The 21,468-nt window shown below is 35.7% G+C and overlaps 2 protein-coding genes and 1 pseudogene across 3 annotated transcripts; all 3 read left to right on the top strand.

Moving 5' to 3' along the window:
* The first annotated feature begins 1,951 nt into the window (after positions 1–1,951).
* Positions 1,952–3,690, top strand: LOC141292906 (vitelline membrane outer layer protein 1-like). The gene is made up of 5 exons (XM_073824956.1): positions 1,952–2,210; positions 2,630–2,757; positions 2,891–3,004; positions 3,295–3,476; positions 3,572–3,690. Exons 1-4 carry the CDS (start codon positions 2,004–2,006, stop codon positions 3,473–3,475), a joined length of 630 nt encoding a protein of 209 aa, XP_073681057.1. The 5' UTR covers positions 1,952–2,003; the 3' UTR covers position 3,476; positions 3,572–3,690.
* A 10,209-nt stretch (positions 3,691–13,899) lies between these two features.
* Positions 13,900–16,075, top strand: LOC141292579 (vitelline membrane outer layer protein 1-like; annotated as a pseudogene).
* On the top strand, positions 15,985–18,142 carry LOC141292576 (vitelline membrane outer layer protein 1-like). Of its 2 annotated transcripts, XM_073824612.1 has the most exons (5): positions 15,985–16,699; positions 17,126–17,253; positions 17,389–17,502; positions 17,786–17,967; positions 18,056–18,142. In XM_073824612.1, exons 1-4 carry the CDS (start codon positions 16,493–16,495, stop codon positions 17,964–17,966), a joined length of 630 nt encoding a protein of 209 aa, XP_073680713.1. In that variant the 5' UTR covers positions 15,985–16,492; the 3' UTR covers position 17,967; positions 18,056–18,142. The 2 variants fall into 2 exon arrangements, with proteins under 2 accessions (XP_073680713.1, XP_073680712.1); XM_073824611.1 differs by having other exon boundaries at positions 17,786–18,124.
* The last annotated feature ends 3,326 nt before the right edge of the window (positions 18,143–21,468 follow it).

The raw sequence follows: 21,468 nt of genomic DNA, 5'->3' as shown, positions 1-21,468 counted from the left end.
ACATAATGCAAAACTGAATAAGACAGCAAAATACAACAGCAATATTTTATTGAAAGTAGAGTAGATTAGCATTACTATTGTATCTGTATCAGTGGATGGTGTGTATACAAATTCTTGTATTTTGGAATTACTTAGTGCAACAAAAAAAAAATAAAAAATAAAATAAAACAACATAAAATATTGAGGAATTCTGCATCATGTCAGATTCATTCCAGTAACATATATTGCAGTTATAAACAATATATATTGCAATTATAAACAGAGATGTGTCCTTGTTTTACACAAGAAAACACTGTAATGCTACATGTTAGTGTTTTTTAGCTCATTGTTTTGTGGCTGACAAAGTGTGTTTGTCGGCTGTCAACCTTTGCTAGTGTTCTGGAAGAATGAGTTTATTTGAGACCTGAATAAAGTGTTTTGGTAGTTGTAGTGCATTTTGAATCTGAAATGAACTGCTTTGCCCAGTTGAAAGTCGGTTAGGATAATTGTGTGAAGAGTTTTGCAAAAGTGACTTAAGTATTGAGAAATGTGTCCTAGCATCTGTAAAAAAAACTGTAAATATTTCTGTGCACCTCATTCATTTTTTCCTCATAACTGACTAATCAAAAAATGAAGACATGCTCTGTAAGTAGGCATATTTCCAGTAACTGTAATGCATGCATCAAAGCACAAGAAGAGTCCTTACAATAGATCATTTAACGATTTCTATGAACCCATTAACAAACAAAAATTCCCCAAAATTCAAGCAATGCCATTTAAAAGGATTTTTTTAATGCAGTATAAAAAAACAACACAGACTATAGACATCTCAGAAAGCCAGGGTCAGTTTTTGGTGTAGAAATCAGTATTTTCATCAATCAGGCCAGTGCATCAATGTGGGCTTCAGGCATAAAGGTTCAAAACATCTTACCTAGTATAATTATCCTGTTTTCCAATACAAATATCTAAATATTCTTGAATTAAGATACATCTACAATGGGGAAAATAATCATTTCATCCCCTGCTGATTTGGTGCGTTTGCCCCCTGAGAAAGAAATGATAAGTGATTATAATTTAAATGGTAGATTTATTTTAACAGTGAGGGAGAGAATAACAACAAAAAATCCAGAAAAACAAAAAAAGTTATCAATTAATTGGCATTTTAATGAAAATGCAAAAGCATTTTGGCAATCACAGAGGTCAGACATTTCTTGTGGTTGGCCCCCAGATTCTGTCTTTCCATTTCATGAAAGTTTCTTTATAGTGCAGAAAGGATCGTTTGAATATTATCTTTTGTTTTCTTTTTGTTTAAATTTTGATTTCTGCTTTACAGTATCCATTTTTTCATTAAATCCTCATGAAAGATTAAAACATGTCAATAAACTCAAGCAAAGCTGTTTCAGTGAGCAGCATTTGATCTGATCATTCAGTGTTTGTCTAAAGAGTGTTTAGATGCAGGTCATTGACTTTAATATCCCAGTTCATTTATACATTTAGTTTTGCATTGTTGTGTGGATCACTGACTAGAACAATAAAATAAATAAACACTGGTTCTTTAGTTTGCTCCTAAAATTCTTATTTCTTCATGCAAAGCATCATATATATAATAACAGTCTTAAGTCGTATATATATATATTCTGTAATATAAAAGCTTTACTTTTGACTTCTTTTCACTTGTGTAATTTCCTGTGATGATTATGATCACCTACACAAAATGAGAACTAGATATCGGACACACTGGTGCATCCGTATGATAACAGCAACTAAACACACACAAATATATGCCCGTGCACACATCTTAAATGTTGTTATATGTTTGAATATCCATACAGGGTGATGTTTGACCTCTGCCTATTTTGATTGGATGCCTGTATGTTTTTGTATAGACCTGTGTTGTATAAATATGACCCATCTTCCTTAATAAAGTTGAGAATGTTATGGTATAGTGCACTAGCTCTCTGTGTCTGCTTGATCAATTAATTAATCTCATCCGTATTTTAATCCATCAGACCAGTGCTGCAGCAATGAATCGCACTGTTTCCATGATGTTTTCTCTGTTAGTCATTATTGGGCTGCAGGTGAGCGTTCAGGCCGGAAAAAGACGTCCTGAGCGAGGCATTGACAGACGTTTCATATCGGAGCTGAAGGTTTGGAACGGAGGGTATTGGGGGACGTGGGGTTCCAGGGAAATGTGTCCAATGGGAACGTACGCCGCAGGTTTCAGTCTTAAGGTAAGCTAAAAACTGCCTTAATTATAGTAGTATGTGGGTGGTTTAATGCTTGAAAGTGTAAGCTGGTGACCAAGTACAAGCCCTTAATGAAAGTAAACTCTAGAGTTGCTGTTAGTAATTCAAACTGCACCTGCTCAAGTTTTGTGACTGCTTAATACTGAAGAAACATGAAGTCGAATGTTCCTCTGGTTTGGGTTAGTCCAGGGATTCCCAGCTGCTCCTGAAGTCACACCAACAGTAAACGTTTTTGATTCATCTCATCAGCTCTTTAGTAGAGACTCCAAGTCCTGAAATGGACAGGTCAGAGAAGGGAGAAATCTGAAATGTGTGATGCTGGTGGACCTCCAGGAACACTTGAGGTTCACGTTAAAATTACTCCTTTTCTTCATCTAATTTTTCTAAGTGTTGTTGTTTTTAAGGTGCAAGATCGTCTTGCCAGTGGGGATGATACTTCACTTAATGGGATTCGCCTTCACTGCGTTGATTACTCCAGTAGCCAGACACAGTCACATCACATTTACACCTCAGTTCAGTCAGCTGAAAGCAGGTAATGGGCTCAGTCTAAATAGTAATAATTTAGCAGGTTTGCGGTTATGCAAAGTCAGTTTGCAAGCTAGGCAAGCTATTCAAATGAACTTGAAAATAATGAGTGGTTTGTTCAATAAAACTTTTTTCTTCAGCTGGGGTCGGTGGTCAGATATCCAATGGTGTCCTTCTGGATACTTGATTGCTTTTCAGCTGAGAGTCAGCAAATTTTGGGAAAGTAGTGATGAGACAGCTGCAAACAACGTCCGGTGAGTATATATACTGAATACAATAAACTGATTTGGTGTACTTGGTAAAAGAAAAATACCAGTCTTTTACAAACTGCTTGCAAATCACTAATTATCACCAAATCTCAGATTAAATCTTTTTGTCAACTTGTTTTCCTTCAGATTTTGTATTTCTTTTTGATTGTAGGCCTCATTGTTTTAGAATGAATACAAAACTTTATTTGTGGTCAAATTTTCTAAAACAAAAAACAGTTCTTAAACAATTTTGTGCTAATAGTTCCAAGAGTTTGTTTTGCCCAAATTTCTTCTAGCTTCAAATGCAGTGGAGGGTTTTACCTGCTGGGTGAAGGCATATCCTGGGGTGACTGGGGCAACTGGAGTCAAACATGTCACGGAAAAGGGATTTGTGGTATCAAGACGTGGATACAAGCGCCACAAGGAGAAGGAGACGACACCGCTCTCAATGACGCACAAATGTACTGCTGCAATTAAGGTGATGTGATCGCAACCAAACACTCAGATCGCAGAGCTGTTTGTAAGATCTCAGTATGTTAGTGCTGGCTCATCTGAGTTTGGCTTTTCTTTCAGGTGTTAGAGGATGACAACAAGAACAGCAAGAAGATCAGATGGATCATAATGCTCTTAATGATCCTGCTTTTTTCTGAAGGCATAATTAATGGAGTTGTTAAAATCCCATAAAGATTTGCATAACATGCTAATGTCAAATAAAATCATCTGCATTCTTCTGACTTTCATTTTTCCACGCTTGCACTTTTGCCACTTTGTTTCCATTAAAAATTGCTCAAAAGAACTGCAAGTCTGTGAACAGTGTGAACATTTGCAAGAGAAAACAACAGTTTAAAAAACTGCAAAAGAGATTGCTCAATTTGTATGTGTAAAAAAACTAATTGTGGCAAATGTCTAAATGAATTGTTGTGCATGTAGGGCAAAATGTGGTAACACTTTATTTCGATGGTCCATCTGTTGACACCCTACTAGTTATCAGTATTCATTTAGTTGCATGTCAACAGTGCATCAGTTGAAATTCAACAACATTATTTCAACAGACAAGCAACATACATTCAACTAACTGCCTGTAGACTATAAAGTGAATGTTAGTTTCTAATTTATAGATTTTACAAAAAGTGCATATTGACTGTCAGTATGTCTATATATGTTATTTACTACTAGTCAGCTAACTTTCTGTAGATTGTGTTACCATCTTCTAAATTGTCTACCAATTTATTAAAATTAATCTTTCAGTTGATAGTCTACAGTCATGTCAACATATGATCAACAGCATATTATATCATCCTTACTTAAGAGCCTCAAATACATCAAATGAATAATTACTTAACCATCTCATTTTTACCAAAATCACTAGTTTGTTATCTGTTGATACAGTAGTTAACTAAACATTAGTTGTGCATCTGTTGTGTGTCAACTAATCTAAAGTTTATATTCAGCAGACTATTAGCAGTAGGCATTCTCAACTAAGCATTTGTAGATATATTTTAGGACTATCCAATCAAAGTGAAAAACAGTTGATAACAGTAGAAAGTCTATAAGCTATCAACAGAACACATACAAGCATGCATTACAGTTTTTTTCAATCGCTAACAAGCGCTTACCCATACTTCAGATACTTTTTCTAAACTTTTAACACAGACTCGCACCTACAAAACACAACTGGCCAAATGGATAATTTTCTTCTCAAAAATACATTTTGTTAAATATATACTAACTCTTCATTTCAAAACAGAACACATCTTTCTCTGCACACACTAAATTTACCAAAACACTGGAAATCTGACTCAAAATGAAATTATTCTGTCAAAGAATATCACTTGTTTTCACTTCACAAGGTACATGCAGTCAATCAAAGTACACCAGGTTTCAAAATACTGGCTATTGTTGACATTTCAAAAACTGCATAGACTTTTATGTTTCAGTTTTACAGGTATTTGCATGCAAAATATGCAATCCACCGTTTAGGCACTACATTTCTTGGTTGGGAACTGTATGTCCACATGTACAGTAATGTTCACATTAAAAGCATTCCAGTAAAAAGCAAATACATTTCTTTTTCTGTTTATTACAGGAGGTACAGTAGAAACACGGTATGATAGAACAGAAAAAGTTTTACAGTATTGCTTACAGTGAACAAAATATCCATGAAACACACAAGAGCATTCTGAACAAAAAAGAAAAAAGAAAAAAAGAAGAAAAAATAACAACAGTAAAAAGCCCTGATTAAAAAAAAAAGGGGGGGGGGGGTCTAAAAAAAAGCACAAAATTACTGTATCTACTCTCTGCGATCTTCAGGGTTAGGCCACATGTTTCCAAACAGGGTTGGGGCCATTCATGAATTGAATTGAGAATGAATGGTAAATTGGAATGGAATTGGATTTGGAATTGGAATGTCAGGAGGCTGAATTGAAATCAAATAAATTCCATTAAATTCCACTTGAGTTGCTAGTTTATAGTACATTAAATATTGTAAATCACATAAACAACAAACACATAAAAGAAATATAAATTACTGTATGTTTAGTATGTTAAGCATGGTCATTTCACATGCCAAATTTCAGGAAATGATGATAATTCGATGCAATAAAAAGTGAATGAAATACATGAATGAACATGACAAAAAAATTTTTTGTGAGTTGAGACATATATTATGTGGTAATCATATATTGAATGTACAGTACATACAGAAACTTATCACCACTGTCATTCAATTAAATTTTTATTTACTTGCATTTGATCAACTCTATTTCATACATTACTTGGTATTTGTAAAGCATCATAAATAAAGTTTAAATGTATGTCTCTAAATGCAATCACAAATAGATGCTCAGAAACAGCAATAAATGGAATTCAGTGGAATTTCCCTGAATTCAATTCCACATCCTGTAATTCCAATTCTGTTTCCTGTAATTGTTGTTGAATTCCAATTCCATTTCCTTCTTTGAATTGAAATTGTTGAGTTCATTCCTGAATTGACCCCAACCCTGTTTCCAAAACATCACTCCTCAAAGTCCTCATTTTACTGTATAAGTGTAAATGTAATAGAAAAAAAATAACCACTGCCTCTGAGTGTAAGCCAGACTGGAATCTGCTGTGGTTGGCCCAATTTACCCAACATAAATCAGCTGTGTGTCAATTATTTAATTGTTTGTTTATTATCAGCTGAGATATATTTTTGATATTGATATTGTTTTTGAACTGATATCATTGCAGAAGCAGAGGTTTTTATACTGTATCTAAGGTTTGGAATATTGTTTTTGCTATTGTGGGATGTTGTGTGTTAACATTCGTAAATACTACAAAAACAATCCACAATTTTGTTGGGAGATATAGCTTGTCTGTTAAGAAAATGTAAGCATTGTGGAAATGTGTTCACTGACTGCATATTGGGTGAAAACGACATGAAATTTGTGAATGGTATGGCCATAAAAGACCGATGCTGTGCTAATTGTGTTTAGAGTTTTGAAAATGTGACAACTGTTTGGACAAACGCTTGTTAGCGACTGAAAAAAACTGTAATCATATTCAATATATTTGCAATAGTCAATACCAGACGATTCAAATACAATAGAACAAACACTACAGGCAGGATATTGGAGAAAGTTGTTTTATTAACAATATATTTACACAAACCCACTGTTTGCTAGTGTATCAGATCTGAACAGTCTGATTATGTGCGGCAAGTTTGACATCAATTAACTAATATTTATATATATAACAGTCATTCTTGAGATATGGGACAAAACATGTCCACCAATTATAACTGCTATTAGTTTTAAAAAATAAAACATATTTTCAATTGTAAATGCTATGGGGATTAATAATAGAATGTATTTAACACAATTATCCCCTTCAATTTCATTTGCTCATTATTATGTGAAATCTATGACACTTATTGTCTTCTCACTACATCTAAAACTGTGTGTCCACAGAGAAGGGTTTATTCATTCATATGCTATAAAATGGATTAAAAAAAATTAATGATGAAAAAGACCTTGTTTTATCCAAGGCAACACTTAATAATATCTCATATTAAAGCAAGGTTGTTTTTCAGTCAGACATGTGTGTTTAATAAGGTTTCGAAGGTGTGTCCTCACTTTTTGTCAACACCGTCAGACATTACTTAAAATGTAATAAAATCAGGGAATATCAGGGGCTATCACTCTAAAAGGACCCCCTTGCCACAGTCCTCTTCTGCAGAGTACATCAATGTCACACAGGCTCTGCTAAGTTTTATAGTTTTAGAATATTTTAATTCTAATGTTAATATTTTGTGTGTCACAACTATGATATGTCAACACCAAACATCCAATTTCTGAGAAAATTATTTGAAATCTTTAAACCATTTTATTCTCCTGAAGCAGGTTCCATTAGCCTCTAGCATCAACAGAAAAACAAAACAAAATGTCTACATGAACTCCATTTGTTTTGTGAAAGAAATGGCAAATTTGTCAACACCGTCAGATGTCACCACCGTAAGATTTTGTGTTCCAATAATATATCAAAATACTTAAATGTGACTCTTGAATAGAAGCTTTATAAACAATAACATACTCACTGTTTGTTGTGGTTGTTTTAATACAGTAATTAATTGATTCAATGTATTTGATAGTTGAAATGACTACAAATTCAGGTTTTGGTCAACACCGTCAGTTCTGTCACCTCCGCCAGATGAATATTTTGATGATATTTCATTATGATATTTTATATTTGTTGTGGAATTGTTGGTCACATGTGAAAGTGTAATCTGTCTACTAACATGAGAATGTGTTTTGAAATGTTAAAAACATCTAGAAAGCTGTTAAAGATAAAGTTGAAATTATATTACACATTCCAAGTTAAAAAACACATTTTTTTTTAAAAAAGAGAAAAGTTGGGAGGTTGTATCAAAGCATAGCTCAGTAGCTTAGTACATATAAGATACATAAATGTAGTTTCCTTTGTCTGAGTACAAAGTTTTATTTTTTTTCAATTTTGCACCCTGTTTTGTCCCACCTCTCAAGAATGACTGATAAACATATATAAAACAAACAAACAGAAGTTACTTTACTCCTGAGGTGACATGGTGCTGTTTGTTTGTTTTATATAACTTACCCATTTAATAGCGAATATAAAAGGATATAAAACGTAACTGACCAAAATATGCAGGAAAATTCTCATTTTGATAATAAAACATAAAAATATTTTTGTAGTCGCTAGTCACACTCCTAACTCGAAACCTAACGTTAACCATCCCTCTCTGTACAGTAATACAAAAACATGAAAGACGGAAACGTGCAATCGCAATAATTTATTCAGAAACAAAAATGTCAATAGCTGCACCAAAAAGTAATCCAAATGACTGCGTTTGCCTCCGCAGTCGTCTCTGACGGAATACAGTAGGTTTCTTTGAGGAAAATTCTGCAAGAGCAGGATTTAAGTTGTTGATGGCTGAAAATTAGGGGTTGGCGGATCGATCCTAATATCGATAGTATCGATACTAACCTTGGTATTGGAATCGGATCGATACTAGCCTGCTGAGATCGATACTTTCAGTTATTTTTTCTCCTCTACACTTAATGGATTGCTCAATACGTTTAACAAAGAGTAGACGTGTGTATATGCCGCTGTTTTCACATCTCGTATGCAAACATTGCTGCTGCTCCCCTGCTGTTTTGTTGTCATGCCATCACGTGACTCCAAGCGTAAGCGTATACTTTTGGTTAAAGCGAGATATGGAATAGTACAAATTTGCATCTGTACGTGGCAATACCACCGACTTATCCACATCATGTTTTAACATTTTATAAATGTTTGTGCTATCCACCCTGTGTGTTTATAAATAAGACAATACATTAAAATAATATGGTAAGAAACACCTGTTTTCAATATCTATCAGCACTGCTAAATTTGCTGGAAGTAGATGAGACTGGAAGCCAGACCCATTACATTCACAATTTGGCCTTTTTATTCAGTATCACTGTCTTTAACCATTAAGCCACGTCAAGCATTTTCTGAATAAATGGTTTTCTATCGGAGGAAAACACTTAACATGCATGCACTTTGTGTTCATATCCTGGGCTGCTTGCCTGCACATCATTAGCATCATCAGTATACTGGTTTTGGCCTTTTAATATTAATCTTTTTAATGCATTAAGCCACGTTAAGTTTTTGTTTATAACTCTATGGGAGGTAAATGCATAACATAAAACTATATGCATTGCTTTCATATTCTAGAGTCCTCTGCTTGCAAACTCCTTTTAGAAAGGCAAAGAATATCCACAGTTTTAAGGTGAATAAAATTACATTTACGTTAAGACGCTTTTATCTAAAATCAACTTACAAAAGAGGACCTGAAAGGCAATCATAATCAACTAAACCGCAGTAACATGCAAATGTTATTATGACAAATCTCATTTAGTCTAACGCAGTACACATAGCAAGGGTTTATAAATTAGATAGATTTTTTTTTTGTTAAGAAAACAAGCAGTAAGTAAATTAATAAAGTCTAAAAGATTTGTTTGATAAAGAATATAATTAGAATAGAGGGTGCTAGATGGTCAAATAATACAATATAAAATAATATTTTTGTCATATCAACAGTTATTATTGATACACAATGTGTAATTGGTCATTTAAGTCTATGTTTTTGACAGGAAAAAGTATCGGTATCGGTATCAATATCGGCGATATTGGCCCTGTATTTACTTGGAATCGGATCGATGCCAAAATTTGCAGTATCGCACACAATATTATCCAGATTATTATCCTGATCCTCTCCGTCTAGGCGCCCGCGCATCGTTCAAACTCGTCTCACCAGAAACACGGCATGTCGTAATCTGTAGCGAATGCTGGCGAGAGCCAATGAGCGTTCGGTTTTCCTGCCGTAAAACCTGTAGTTTCCTAGTGCGTCTGTATTTGAAATTGTAAAATGCATTTGAGCGCGGTTTTTATGAGTCAGTCCTCGCTGCAGCCTGTAGCGAGATGATATAGCTGGATCAGGTCCAATACGCACCGGACGTTGTAAACGTAAATTTTGTTAGATTACATGTGGAAGCATCTGTTGTTTCAGTTTCTTCTTCACTTGTTTTGGAAATTCTGTACAGAAGATGTGTTATAGCGCCCCTAATGTATAACAATGAAAACACGGATTCTAAGAGCACAAGTAGAGCTCAAGTATATTTAGACTTGTTCTAAGTATACTGCCCTACAAAGGCAAAGTGCAGTAACTACACCAACACTGAAACTGAGAAAGTTGCCTTTAAAGTTTTTACACCATATATGGTATTAGTTTGGATTTTGTAGTTACTGCAATTTTGACACCCTCGTTTCTCTGAAACGGGACAAAATTGAACCAGGAAACTTTGCCACAAGACAAAACGGTTGTCACAAAACTAATTTTAAGCCTTAACTCAATTTTGACCAAATATGTAGACTTATACTGCGCTTTTCCTTTGGAGGGCAGTATAAGTCAAGTATATGAGAACTATGTCATTTTAAGTTTATTTCTGAGAATAATATAAAGCACACTTCTGAGAAGTACATAAAAAGTAGTCTGAAAGTATACTTTCTTGTTTTAAGTTTAAAAGTATACTAATAGCACACTTCAGTAAACTTTTTTCGTAAGCGATGTTATACAATAAAATCAGTTTTAATAACTGGATTACGAGATTCTGTCTGCGTTTTCAAATAATATTTTTTTTTCCTCTTTTTAAACCTTTTTCCAGATTCAGCTGCACTGGAGGGTCTGTGTTGGAGGGCGACGGCACAGACTGGGGCGATTGGGGCGGCTGGAGCTCAACATGTAAAGGAAAAGGAATTTGTGGCATCATGACAGAGGTAGAAAAGCCACAGGGAATGAGAGACGACACCGCTCTCAATAACGCGTGGATGTTATGCTGCGATTAAGGTGATGCGACCACAATCAAACACTCGGATTGTCACATACTGCAGAGCAACTAAGTTTGGTTTTTCTTTCAGGTTTCAGAGGACGACAGCAAAACAACAAGAAGATCAGATGGATTATAATAATTGATACTATGATGAGCTAAGATGAACCTTGTTAATAAAAAATTAAAATAAATAAAAGCCTAACATGACTAAGACCTCGAAAATAGCAGAGGTTGACTTTTTTTTATTTTTGTGTCAAAAATCAGCATGGAAGTCTCTTTCTGAGAAGCATCTTGTAGTTTCACACCCTTTATCACAACATTCAACATTAGATGTTTGATTACATGAATGCATGTAGCAGACAGTTTGATGTAAATCAACTTGCACTGCATTCAAAGTTATCTTCTTGTCTGTTCATGCATTTCCTTTGAATGGACAGTGAACTCTACAGGATCTCTACATTAAATTTAAGTGTAATACTGACAACCCTGCTAACAATAACTTGTTACCCTTCTGAGGGCATACAGTATTTATATCCTACAAAATTGAGGTTCTTTGTTGCCATATATGATTCCATAAAGAAGCTTTAACAACCATGAAATCTTTTGATTGCATTAAAGTTTCTATATAGGGAAGAAAGGTTCGTTCATATATTAAAATGTTTTTTTTTTTTTTACACAATTTTGTTTCCTTTTTGCTTAAATGGCTGATTTCTGTTTTACAGAATGTATTTTTCTTTAAAACCTCATGAAAGATTAAAAAATGTAAAGAAACTAGCAAGCAAAGCTGTTTCAACAAGCTCTGATCAGTCAGTGTTTGACTAAAGTGTGTTTACATGCAGGTCATTGACTTTAATACCAGAGTTCATTTAGTCATTTAGTTTTGCATTGTTGTCTTGATCACTAACTGGAACTAACTTATCTAAGTTTGCTCTGCGGAAATGTATTTCTTTATGCAAAGCAGCATATGACTTAAGAAGACTTATGCAGCAGTCAAGATGCATGAACATACTTTCATAATACTTAAAGTCATACAAGTTTGGACCCACATGAGGGAGATTAAGAGACGACAGAAAGATAATTTTTAGCTAATCATTTCCTTTGACACTTGCTTCCTTGCAATTATTTTTGTTTAAGCAAACGCCTGCCATTTAAGGTTGGTCTTTTATTCTGGGTTGCAATGCATGCTTAATATTTCACTTCAAAAAATACAAAATCAATCAAGCAACTCAACATTTTATATGCATTTTACCAAGCTAAACAGTTTTCAGGGACATTAAAGGTTAAGCATACAGATGTTTATATTTTGTGCAATTGGCTGGAATCAAGATATGACAATAGATTAATTGCATGCATGCATTCTGAAGCAGAAGATATTTTCTTCTTGTTTTTAAACCTTTCTTCAGATTCAGCTGCAGTAGAGGTTCTTTGTTGAAGGGTAATGGCACATATTGTGTATTGGGGCATCACCACACGAATAGAAGAGCCGCAGGAAATAGGAGACGACACCGCTCTCGATGATGTCCAAATGTTTTGCTGCGATTAAGGTGTTGCAATCGTAATCAAACACTTGGATTGACACATACTGTACCACAGAGTAACTCTGGTGTAAGAGGATGCTATAAGAACAGCAAAATCATCATACTATGATAAGCTAACATGAACCATGTCATGCCACAGTGTTGTAAGTGATAATGCACAGTCAGCCAGTCATTTTCACAAAACAGGACGGTCAAGACCCCCTGAAAAGCTGAGGCTGACTGGATCAAATATCAGCATTATAGTCCCTTTCTAAGAAGCACATTGTAGTATCACATCATTTATCACAACATTTTACATCAGATGCTTCATTATAGTGACAGACATAAAGCAAATTACACCGCATTCAATATAATTGTCTTATCTGTTCATGCACTTCCTGGAAATGAACAGCCAACAAACACTACATTAAATTCAAGTGCAATACTGTCAACCCTGTTAAAAATAAACGTTGTGACCTTTTTGAGGACATATTTATATCCTATACACTCTTTAAAATAAAGGTTCTTTGTTGGCATTTATGCTTCCATAAAGAATCTTTCCATTGCCTAAATCTATTTAACGTGCAGAAAGTTTCATTTGAATATTTAAATGTTAATCATTTTGTTTTCTTGTTTAAAGGTCAGAATTCTGCTTTACAGTACCTATTTTTATTTAAAACCACATGAAAGATTAAAACTATCAAGCGAAGCTGTTTCAGTGAGCAGCATTTGATCTGATCAGTCAGTGTTTGTCTGAAGTGTGTTTACATTCTGTTTATTGACTTTAATATCAGAGTAATATCATTTAGTCATTTAGTTTTGCATTGTTGTCTTAATCACTAACTGGAACTAACTTATCCAAGTTTGCTCTGCAGATATTTATTTCTTCATGCAAAGCAACATATGACTTAAGAAGACTTGTGCAGCCGTCAAGATGCATGAACATACTTTTATAATTTTACATTGTATTTTTGATCACCAATTGGAACAATAATGTTGGGTTTACTTGTTTTATGGGGACATTCCATAGGCGTAATGGTTTTTATACTGTACAAACCGTACTTTCTATCACCCTACACCTACCCTACACCTAAACCTAGCTCTCACAGGAGATTGTGCACACTTTTACTTCCTCAAAAAAACTCATTGTGCATGATTTATAAGCCTGTTTCCTCATGGGGACCTAAGAAATGTCCCCACAAGGTCAAAATCTACTGGTATTACTATCCTTGTGGGGACATTTGGTCCCCACAACGTGATGAATACCAGGTACACACACACACACACACACACACACACACACACACACACACATATTTGTTTGTACGTACATCTTAATTGTTGTTAGATTTCTTAATATCCATTTAGGGTATTTTTTACTTCTGACAATTTTGATTGGATGTCCAGGACATCCTGTATGCTGTTGCATGAACCTGTGTTGTATAAATATGACCCACCTCCCTAATAAAGTTGAGAATGTTATGGTAGTGCACTAGCTCTCTGTGTCTGCTTGATCAATTAATTAATCTCATCAGTATTTTAATCTGTCAGGTCAGTGCTGCAGCAATGAATCGCTCCATTTCCATGATGTTTTCTCTGCTAGTCATTATTGGGCTGCAGGTGAGAGTTCAGGCCGGAGAAAGACGTCCTGAGCGAGGCATCGACAGACATTACATATCGGAGCTGACGGTGTTGAATGGACAGACATGGGGGCAATGGGGCCACAGGGAAATGTGTCCAAGTGGAACATTTGCTGCAGGGTTCAGTCTTAAGGTAAGCTAAAAACGGACTTAATTATAGTAGTATGTGGGTGGTTTAATGCTTAAAAGTGAAAGTGTGAACTCTAGAGTTGCTGTTAGTAATTCAAACTGCACCTGCTCAAGTTTTGTGTCTGCTTAATAATGAAGAAGCTTTTGAATGCTTAGAAGCAAGTTGAATGTTCCTCTGGATTGGGTTAGTCCAGGGATTCCCAGCTGCTCCTGAAGGCACACCAACAAAAAACATTTTTGAACAAACTTGATTCAACTCATCAGCTCTTTAGTAGAGACTCCAAGTCCTGAAATGAACAGGTCAGAGAAGGGAGACATCTGAAATGCGTGATGCAGGTGTACCTCCAGGAACACTGGAGTTTGGCATTACGATTACTGCTTTTCTCTTCAGAATTTGTCTTAGTGTTGTTGTTTTTTTTTTAGGTGCAAGGTCCACTTTATGGTCAAATGTATGATAACACTGCACTCAACGGGATTCGCCTTCACTGCATTACTGTGACACAAAGCACATCACGCTTGTATTGTACTCCACAGTTCGGTCAGATGTAGGCAGGTAATGGGCTCAGTCTGAAGTGTAATAATTTACTTGCGGTTATTGAGAATTGTTACGTTAAGAGCTGTTTTTTCATAAGCTAAAAGCACAAAAGAATTTTGTAAAAAAAATAATTTGATCAATAAAACCCTGTGTTTTTTTTTTCTTCAGCTGGGGTCAGTGGACAGATATCAAATGGTGTCCTTCTGGATTCTTGACTGCTTTTCAGCTGAGAGTTGAAAAATCTCAAGGAAGTAGTGACGACACGGCCGCAAACAACATGTGAGTATGGGATTTTGTGCTCCTTCAGACTAATTTGGAGCTCTTAGTCAAAATGACCTGCTTTATTATCAGCACCAAATCTTTTTGGAACTGACTGATTGTAGGTCTCACTGATCTGTGCTTATGTTAGATCTGGTCCGAATACCATTTTTTGAGCTTCGAAGCTTCGGTAGTAATCAACACCGAATATTCAAAGCTTCGGAGAGAGGGGACTGAACATATTCTTCTCTCTAATAAAGGCAGGAATCTTTGTGTGTCTTTCTGTTTGCATTTTTATTATGTCGAGAACAGTTCATCCAGTCGATTTTTGCTGTGGACCCAAAGGAAATGCAGTGTTGCATTTTAGTGCAATATGGACACATAACACGTTGTTCAGAATTAATACATTTTAATAAAACATCATAAGTTGGAAGCGGTGCGCCTCACGCAGGCAGAGCTTATATGTTTCGAGAACGGACACTACGTTAGTGATACAAAACACACAGGACTCTTAAGAGCAATACTTTTAATAAGGTAGCCTAACATTTTTTAACAAACAAATCACTCCCAAATCAGAAATTAGCAGCACAGTTTTGTGCTACAGGCCTCTTTTCAAGTTCCAAGAGTGTGTTTAACCTTGCTTTGTTAGTATTGACTGAAAAAACATATTTTATTATAATGTCACATTTAAATTTCTTCCAGGTTCAAATGCAGTGGAGGGTCTCATCTGGTGGGTGATGGCACACACTGGGGCGATTGGAGCTACTGGAAGACATGTCAAGGAAAAGGGATATGTGGTATCAAGACACGGATACAAGGGCCACAGGGCAAAAAAGACGACACCGCTCTCAACGATGTGCGCATGTTCTGCTGCGATTAAGGTGATGCGATCACAGTAAAAAACTCGTATCGCAGAGCTGTTTGTAAGATCTCAGTGATCTAAGTGCTGGCTAATCTGAGTGTGGCTTTTCTTTCAGGCGTTAGAGGTTGACAACAAGAACAGCAGGAAGATCAGATGGATTGCAATAACTGATCATAAAGCCTGAGAGGTGATCAGGACCTCAACACAAAGCAGAAGCCAGCTGTCATTTTCATTTATTAAAATATAAATTTTGCTTCAGATGACAATAGTGTTTGTCTGTTGATTAAGACTGTTATTATATATATAAGCTTTACTTTTGATTCTTTTCACTTGTGTAATTTCCTGCCATGATTTTGATCACCTACACACAATGAGAACTAGATATCGGACACACTGGTGCATCCGTATGATAACTAAACACACACCCGTATGCTCATGCGCACATCTTAAATGTTGTTATATTTTTTAATATCCATATAGGGTAATGTCTGACCTCTGCCTAGTTTGATTGGATGCCTGTATGTTGTTGTAAGAACCTGTGTTGTATAAATATGACCCATCTTCCTTAAAGTTGAGAATGTTATGGTAGTGCACTAGCTCTCTGTGTCTGCTTGATCAATTAATTAATTTCATAAATATTTTAATCCATCAGACCAGTGCTGCAGCAATGAATCGCTCCATTTCCATGATGTTTTCTCTGCTAGTCATTATTGGGCTGCAGGTGAGAGTTCAGGCCGGAGAAAGACGTCCTGAGCGAGGCATCGACAGACTTTACATATCGGAGCTGAGCGTGCCGAATGGAGGGAGATGGGGTTCGTGGGGTGACAGGGAAATGTGTCCAATTGGAAAGTACGCCGCAGGGTTCAGTCTTAAGGTAAGCTAAAAACTGACTTAATTAAAGTAGTATGTGGGTGGTTTAATCCTTGAAAGTGTAAGCTGAATAAAACAAAAATGAACTCCAGAGTTGATGGTAGTAATTTAAACTGCACCTGCTCAAGTTTTGTGACTGCTTAATACTAAAGAAACATGAAGTTGAATGTTCCTCTGGATTGGGTTAGTCCAGGGATTCCCAGCTGCTCCTGAAGGCACACAACAGTAAACATTTTTGAACAAACTTGATTCAACTCATCAGCTCCTTAGTAGAAACTCCAAGTGCTGAAATGGACAGGTCAGAGAAGGGAGACATCTGAAATGCGTGATGTTGTACCTCCAGGAACACTTGAGGCTGAAGTTATGATTACTCCTTTTCTCTTTCTAATTTGTCTTAGTGTTGTTGTTTTTGTTTTGTTTTGTTTTTAAGGTCGAAGGTCCCATTGGTGGTGGGGATGATACTGCACTCAACGGGATTCGCCTTCACTGCGTTGATTACTCCAGTAGCCTAACACACTCATATCACATCTACACCACAGTTCAGTCAGCTGAAGGCAGGTAATGGGCTCAGTCTTAATAGTAATAATTTAGCAGGTTTGCGGTTATGAAGTCAAAGGCAGTTTTTTTCATAAGATAGACAAATGAACTTGAAAATAATGAGTGGTTTGTTCAATAAAACTCTTTTTTCTTCAGGTGGGGTCGGTGGACAGATATCAGATGGTGTCCTTCTGGACTCTTGACTGCTTTTCAGCTGAGAGTGGAACAGCCTCAAGGAAACGGTGATGACACAGCTGCAAACAACATCTAGTGAGTATGATTATCCTTTAAACTTATTTGGTGCTCTTGGTCAAAAATGACCAGTCTTTTACAAACTGCTTGTAAATTCAGATTTTGTATTTCTTCTTGGAACTCTTTGATTGTAGGCCTCATTAAAATGTGCTTATGCACCTCAGTTTTACAGTGAAAAAAAAACATTATTTGCGTTCAAATTTGCTCAAAATATACTATACACTCTATATATAACTGTTTGGTTCTGAAACCATTTTGTGCTACAAGTTCCAAGAGTTTGTTTTGCCCAAATTTCTTCTAGCTTCAAATGCAGCGGAGGGTCTTACCTGCTGGGTGAAAGCACACACTGGGGTGACTGGGGTGGCTGGAGTCATACATGTCACGGAAAAGGGATTTGTGGTATCAAGACGTGGATAGAAGGGCCGCAAGGACAAGGAGACGACACCGCTCTCAATGACGTGCGCATGTACTGCTGCAATTAGGGTAATGCGATCGCAAGCAAACATTTGGATCGCAGAGCTGTTTGGAAGATTTCAGTGATGTTAGTGCCTGAATTTGGCTTTTCTTTCAGGTGTTAGAGGATGACAACAAGAACAGCAAGAAGATCAGATGGATCGTAATAATTGATCAGAATACTGTTATGAGCCCACATTTTTCTGAGGGCATAATTGTATCCTTAAATCTATTAAAATATCGTTTCATCTTGAAATGACATTAGTGTTTGTCTGTTGATTAATGTTCTTTTTCGCTGACTTGATTGAAATCATTAACAATATTATATGAGTATTATACTATTCCTTGTGTCTCATTCATTTATTTTTCTTATGAAACAATGAAGAAATGCTTTGTGATAAGCGTGCATATTTCAAAAACTTTACTTCAAGCATAAAAGCATGAGAAGAGACTTTACAATAAATAAATTATTTCTGTGAACCCATGAAATATCAAAATAAAAAATGCATTAAATTAAACATTTCCAAAAGGTCCGTGCAATGCCATTTGATAACCAAATGCCATAATAAGTTGATAAAAAAACATCACAGTTATCCACATGCAATCCACACCACTCCAATCCAGTCCATCAATTAAAAATCTTGAAAAAGACAAAAGAAACAAATCCATCATTATGATGTTTTTAACTAAAAAAATCTATAATTTACAATAAGGCTTCCTCCTGCTTGATAAGGGAGAGCTATTATGTTTTTTTTTTTTTTTGTAATTGCTGTCAATAATTATACTGTTTCTGATCAGTCAGTGTTGGTCTAAAGTGTGTTTACATGCAGGTCATTGACTTTAATATCCCAGTTCATTTAGTTATTTAGTTTTGCATTTTGTCTTGATCACTGGCAGGAACAATAATACGACTAAACACTGATTCTTTAGATTCTAAAGTTTCTTCTGTGGATATTTATTTCTTCATGCAAAGAAGCATATGACTTAAGACTTAAGAAGACTTGTGCAGCAATCAAGTTGTATGAACATTCTTTCATATTACTTAAAATCATACAGGTTTGGAACCACATGAGGGAGATTAATGATGACAGAAAGATTATTTTTAGCTAATCATTTAACACTGGCTCTCTTGCAATCATTCTTGTTTATGCAAATGCCTGCCATTTAAGGCTGGTCTTTTATAAGGTGTTGCGGTACATATAATATTTCACTCATTAAAAACAGTTTAAACACCAAGGGACACCAAGGGTTAAGTACGCAGATGTTTGTATTTTAGTGTGTTTACGTACAGGTCATTGACATTTGCTCAGTGCTCCTGACAGCTGATTGGCTAGAACCAGAATATTACAATATTGCTAAATCATATAAATACATTCTGAAACAGTTTTGAGAAAATTAGGTGGTTGTTACGGAGCAGGGATCAGTTTTAGGTGTAGAAACCAAACAGAAATTTATTTAATTAGTATTTTAATCCATCAGGCTTTTGCTGGAGCAATGCATCCCTTCATTGTTTTACTACTAGTCATGATTGGGCTGCATGTGAGCATTCAGTCCACAGGAAGAGGTTCTGAGCGAAGCGTCAACAGATATTATGGATCATTGCTAAATGTGTCCAATGGAAGAGACACACTTCATTAAATTTAAGTGTAATACTGTCAACTCTGTTAAAAAGAAACTTTGTTATCTTGCTGAGTGCATATTTACATTCTTAAAACTAAAGGTTCTTTGTTGCAATTGATGGTTTTGTAAAGAAACTTTAACATCCAAAATATTTCCATTGCAAAAAATTCTGCTTACAGTATCTATTTTTCTTTAAAACCTCAAGAAAGATTGCATTTGATCTGATCAGCCGGTGCTTGTCTAAATTGTGTTAACATTAGGGATGCACGATATGAATTTTTTTTACAGATACCGATAATTAGCCGATAATTAAGTCCTTCTTGTGGCCGATACCGATACCGATACCCAATACGTTCATATTTTTATATGATAATTTTGTGCACCCAGGAGAATACAAATTCTAAGATAAACTAATGAAACGTATATTATATATCTGGGTCTAACAATCATAGCAAACATCAGTCCTGACTGAATGTTTTTATTTTTTGTGTAAGGCACCACAATTCTAAATAAGTAAAATGCTTTGACATCTGTCAACCTGGAAAAAATGAAAAGTGCATCATGGAGTAACGTCAGATGTCCAAATGTCCGTTAAAGCTTACGTGTAGTCCATTCTTATTGATCATATTATGAATGTGTGCAGAAACCAAATCGTACAAGACGGGGAATAAGACATCAGAATCGAGATAAAAACATCTGAACTGTTCAGAATGCCGTAAGCCCAACGCAGGTCATGTGACATGAACCAAACAATCAGCTTCATCCTTTCCCTTAATAACATTGAAAGCACTGCCAAGGTGGAGAAACAGCTTATCATAGCTGTACAGGAATAAACATATTTAAATAAATTTGATAACAGAGCTACTGCAAGTGATTTTTAATGCTGACAATCCATTTATCCTTTGCTGAAACTTCCGCGTCCTTATGGAGAGCGCAGGTCATGGTTGCTTAGCAACGGCAGACGCCACAGCAGAGCAGGCTACAGAGCGGTTTGGAAAGAAAGAGAAAGCGGCGCATCTAGAGTTTTCCACGCGTTTTTAGGCGCGACATGTGAACGGCCCCTAAAACAGATTCACCGCGATGACGACCTCTGAAGTGAGATTTAAGATTTGTTGTGTTAAAACTTGAAGGCTTTTTACCTCCTCTCAGAATCCTTGCTAAACATTTGTTGCAAATAGCATCGTCCTCCTCTGCCACCGCGAAAAACTTCCAGACCGGCGAAGACGATGTTGACGACACAGATGATGACGTATTAAACGCGACAAAGTCCGAGAGTCACTGCAGTTAACAGCTGCAGCACTTGGACTCTGAAAGCAGATGAATCTCAGATAAACCAGACTGATTGATTGATTTACCAGCAAGAGTACTTTATCGGATCGAATTTCATTTATTTATCGGAGCAATAAAAATGAGTTTACCCTAGTTTACATGCAAGTCATTGACTTTAATATTAGAGTTCATTTAGTCATTTAGCTTTGCATTGTTGTCTTGATCACTGATTGGAACAATAATGTACTAATAATGTAATAAACACTGATTCTTTAGTTAAATGTTCCGAGTTTGTTCTGCGGATATTCATTTCATCATGCAAAGAATCATATGACTTAAGAAGACTGTTAATTTTCTTATTACTTATTTTAATTATATTTTTTTTTTCTGATTTCTTAAGCTGCACTTTTGACCTCCTTGTGTAATTTCCTGCGATTATGTGCACATCATAGACACACCTAGACAAAATGAGAACTAGACCTTGGAGACATCCGTGCACTCATATAATGACAGCAACCCACAATACACACCCATGTGCTCATTCACACATCCTAATTGTTGTTATATTTCTTAATATCCATTTAGGGTATTTTTTTTACCTCTGACAATTTTGATTGGATGTCCAGGGCATCCTGTATGTTT

Source organism: Garra rufa, chromosome 19, assembly GCF_049309525.1.
Source record: "Garra rufa chromosome 19, GarRuf1.0, whole genome shotgun sequence".
Classification (NCBI taxonomy): domain Eukaryota; kingdom Metazoa; phylum Chordata; class Actinopteri; order Cypriniformes; family Cyprinidae; genus Garra; species Garra rufa.
This window is presented reverse-complemented; position numbering and strand designations above follow the sequence as displayed.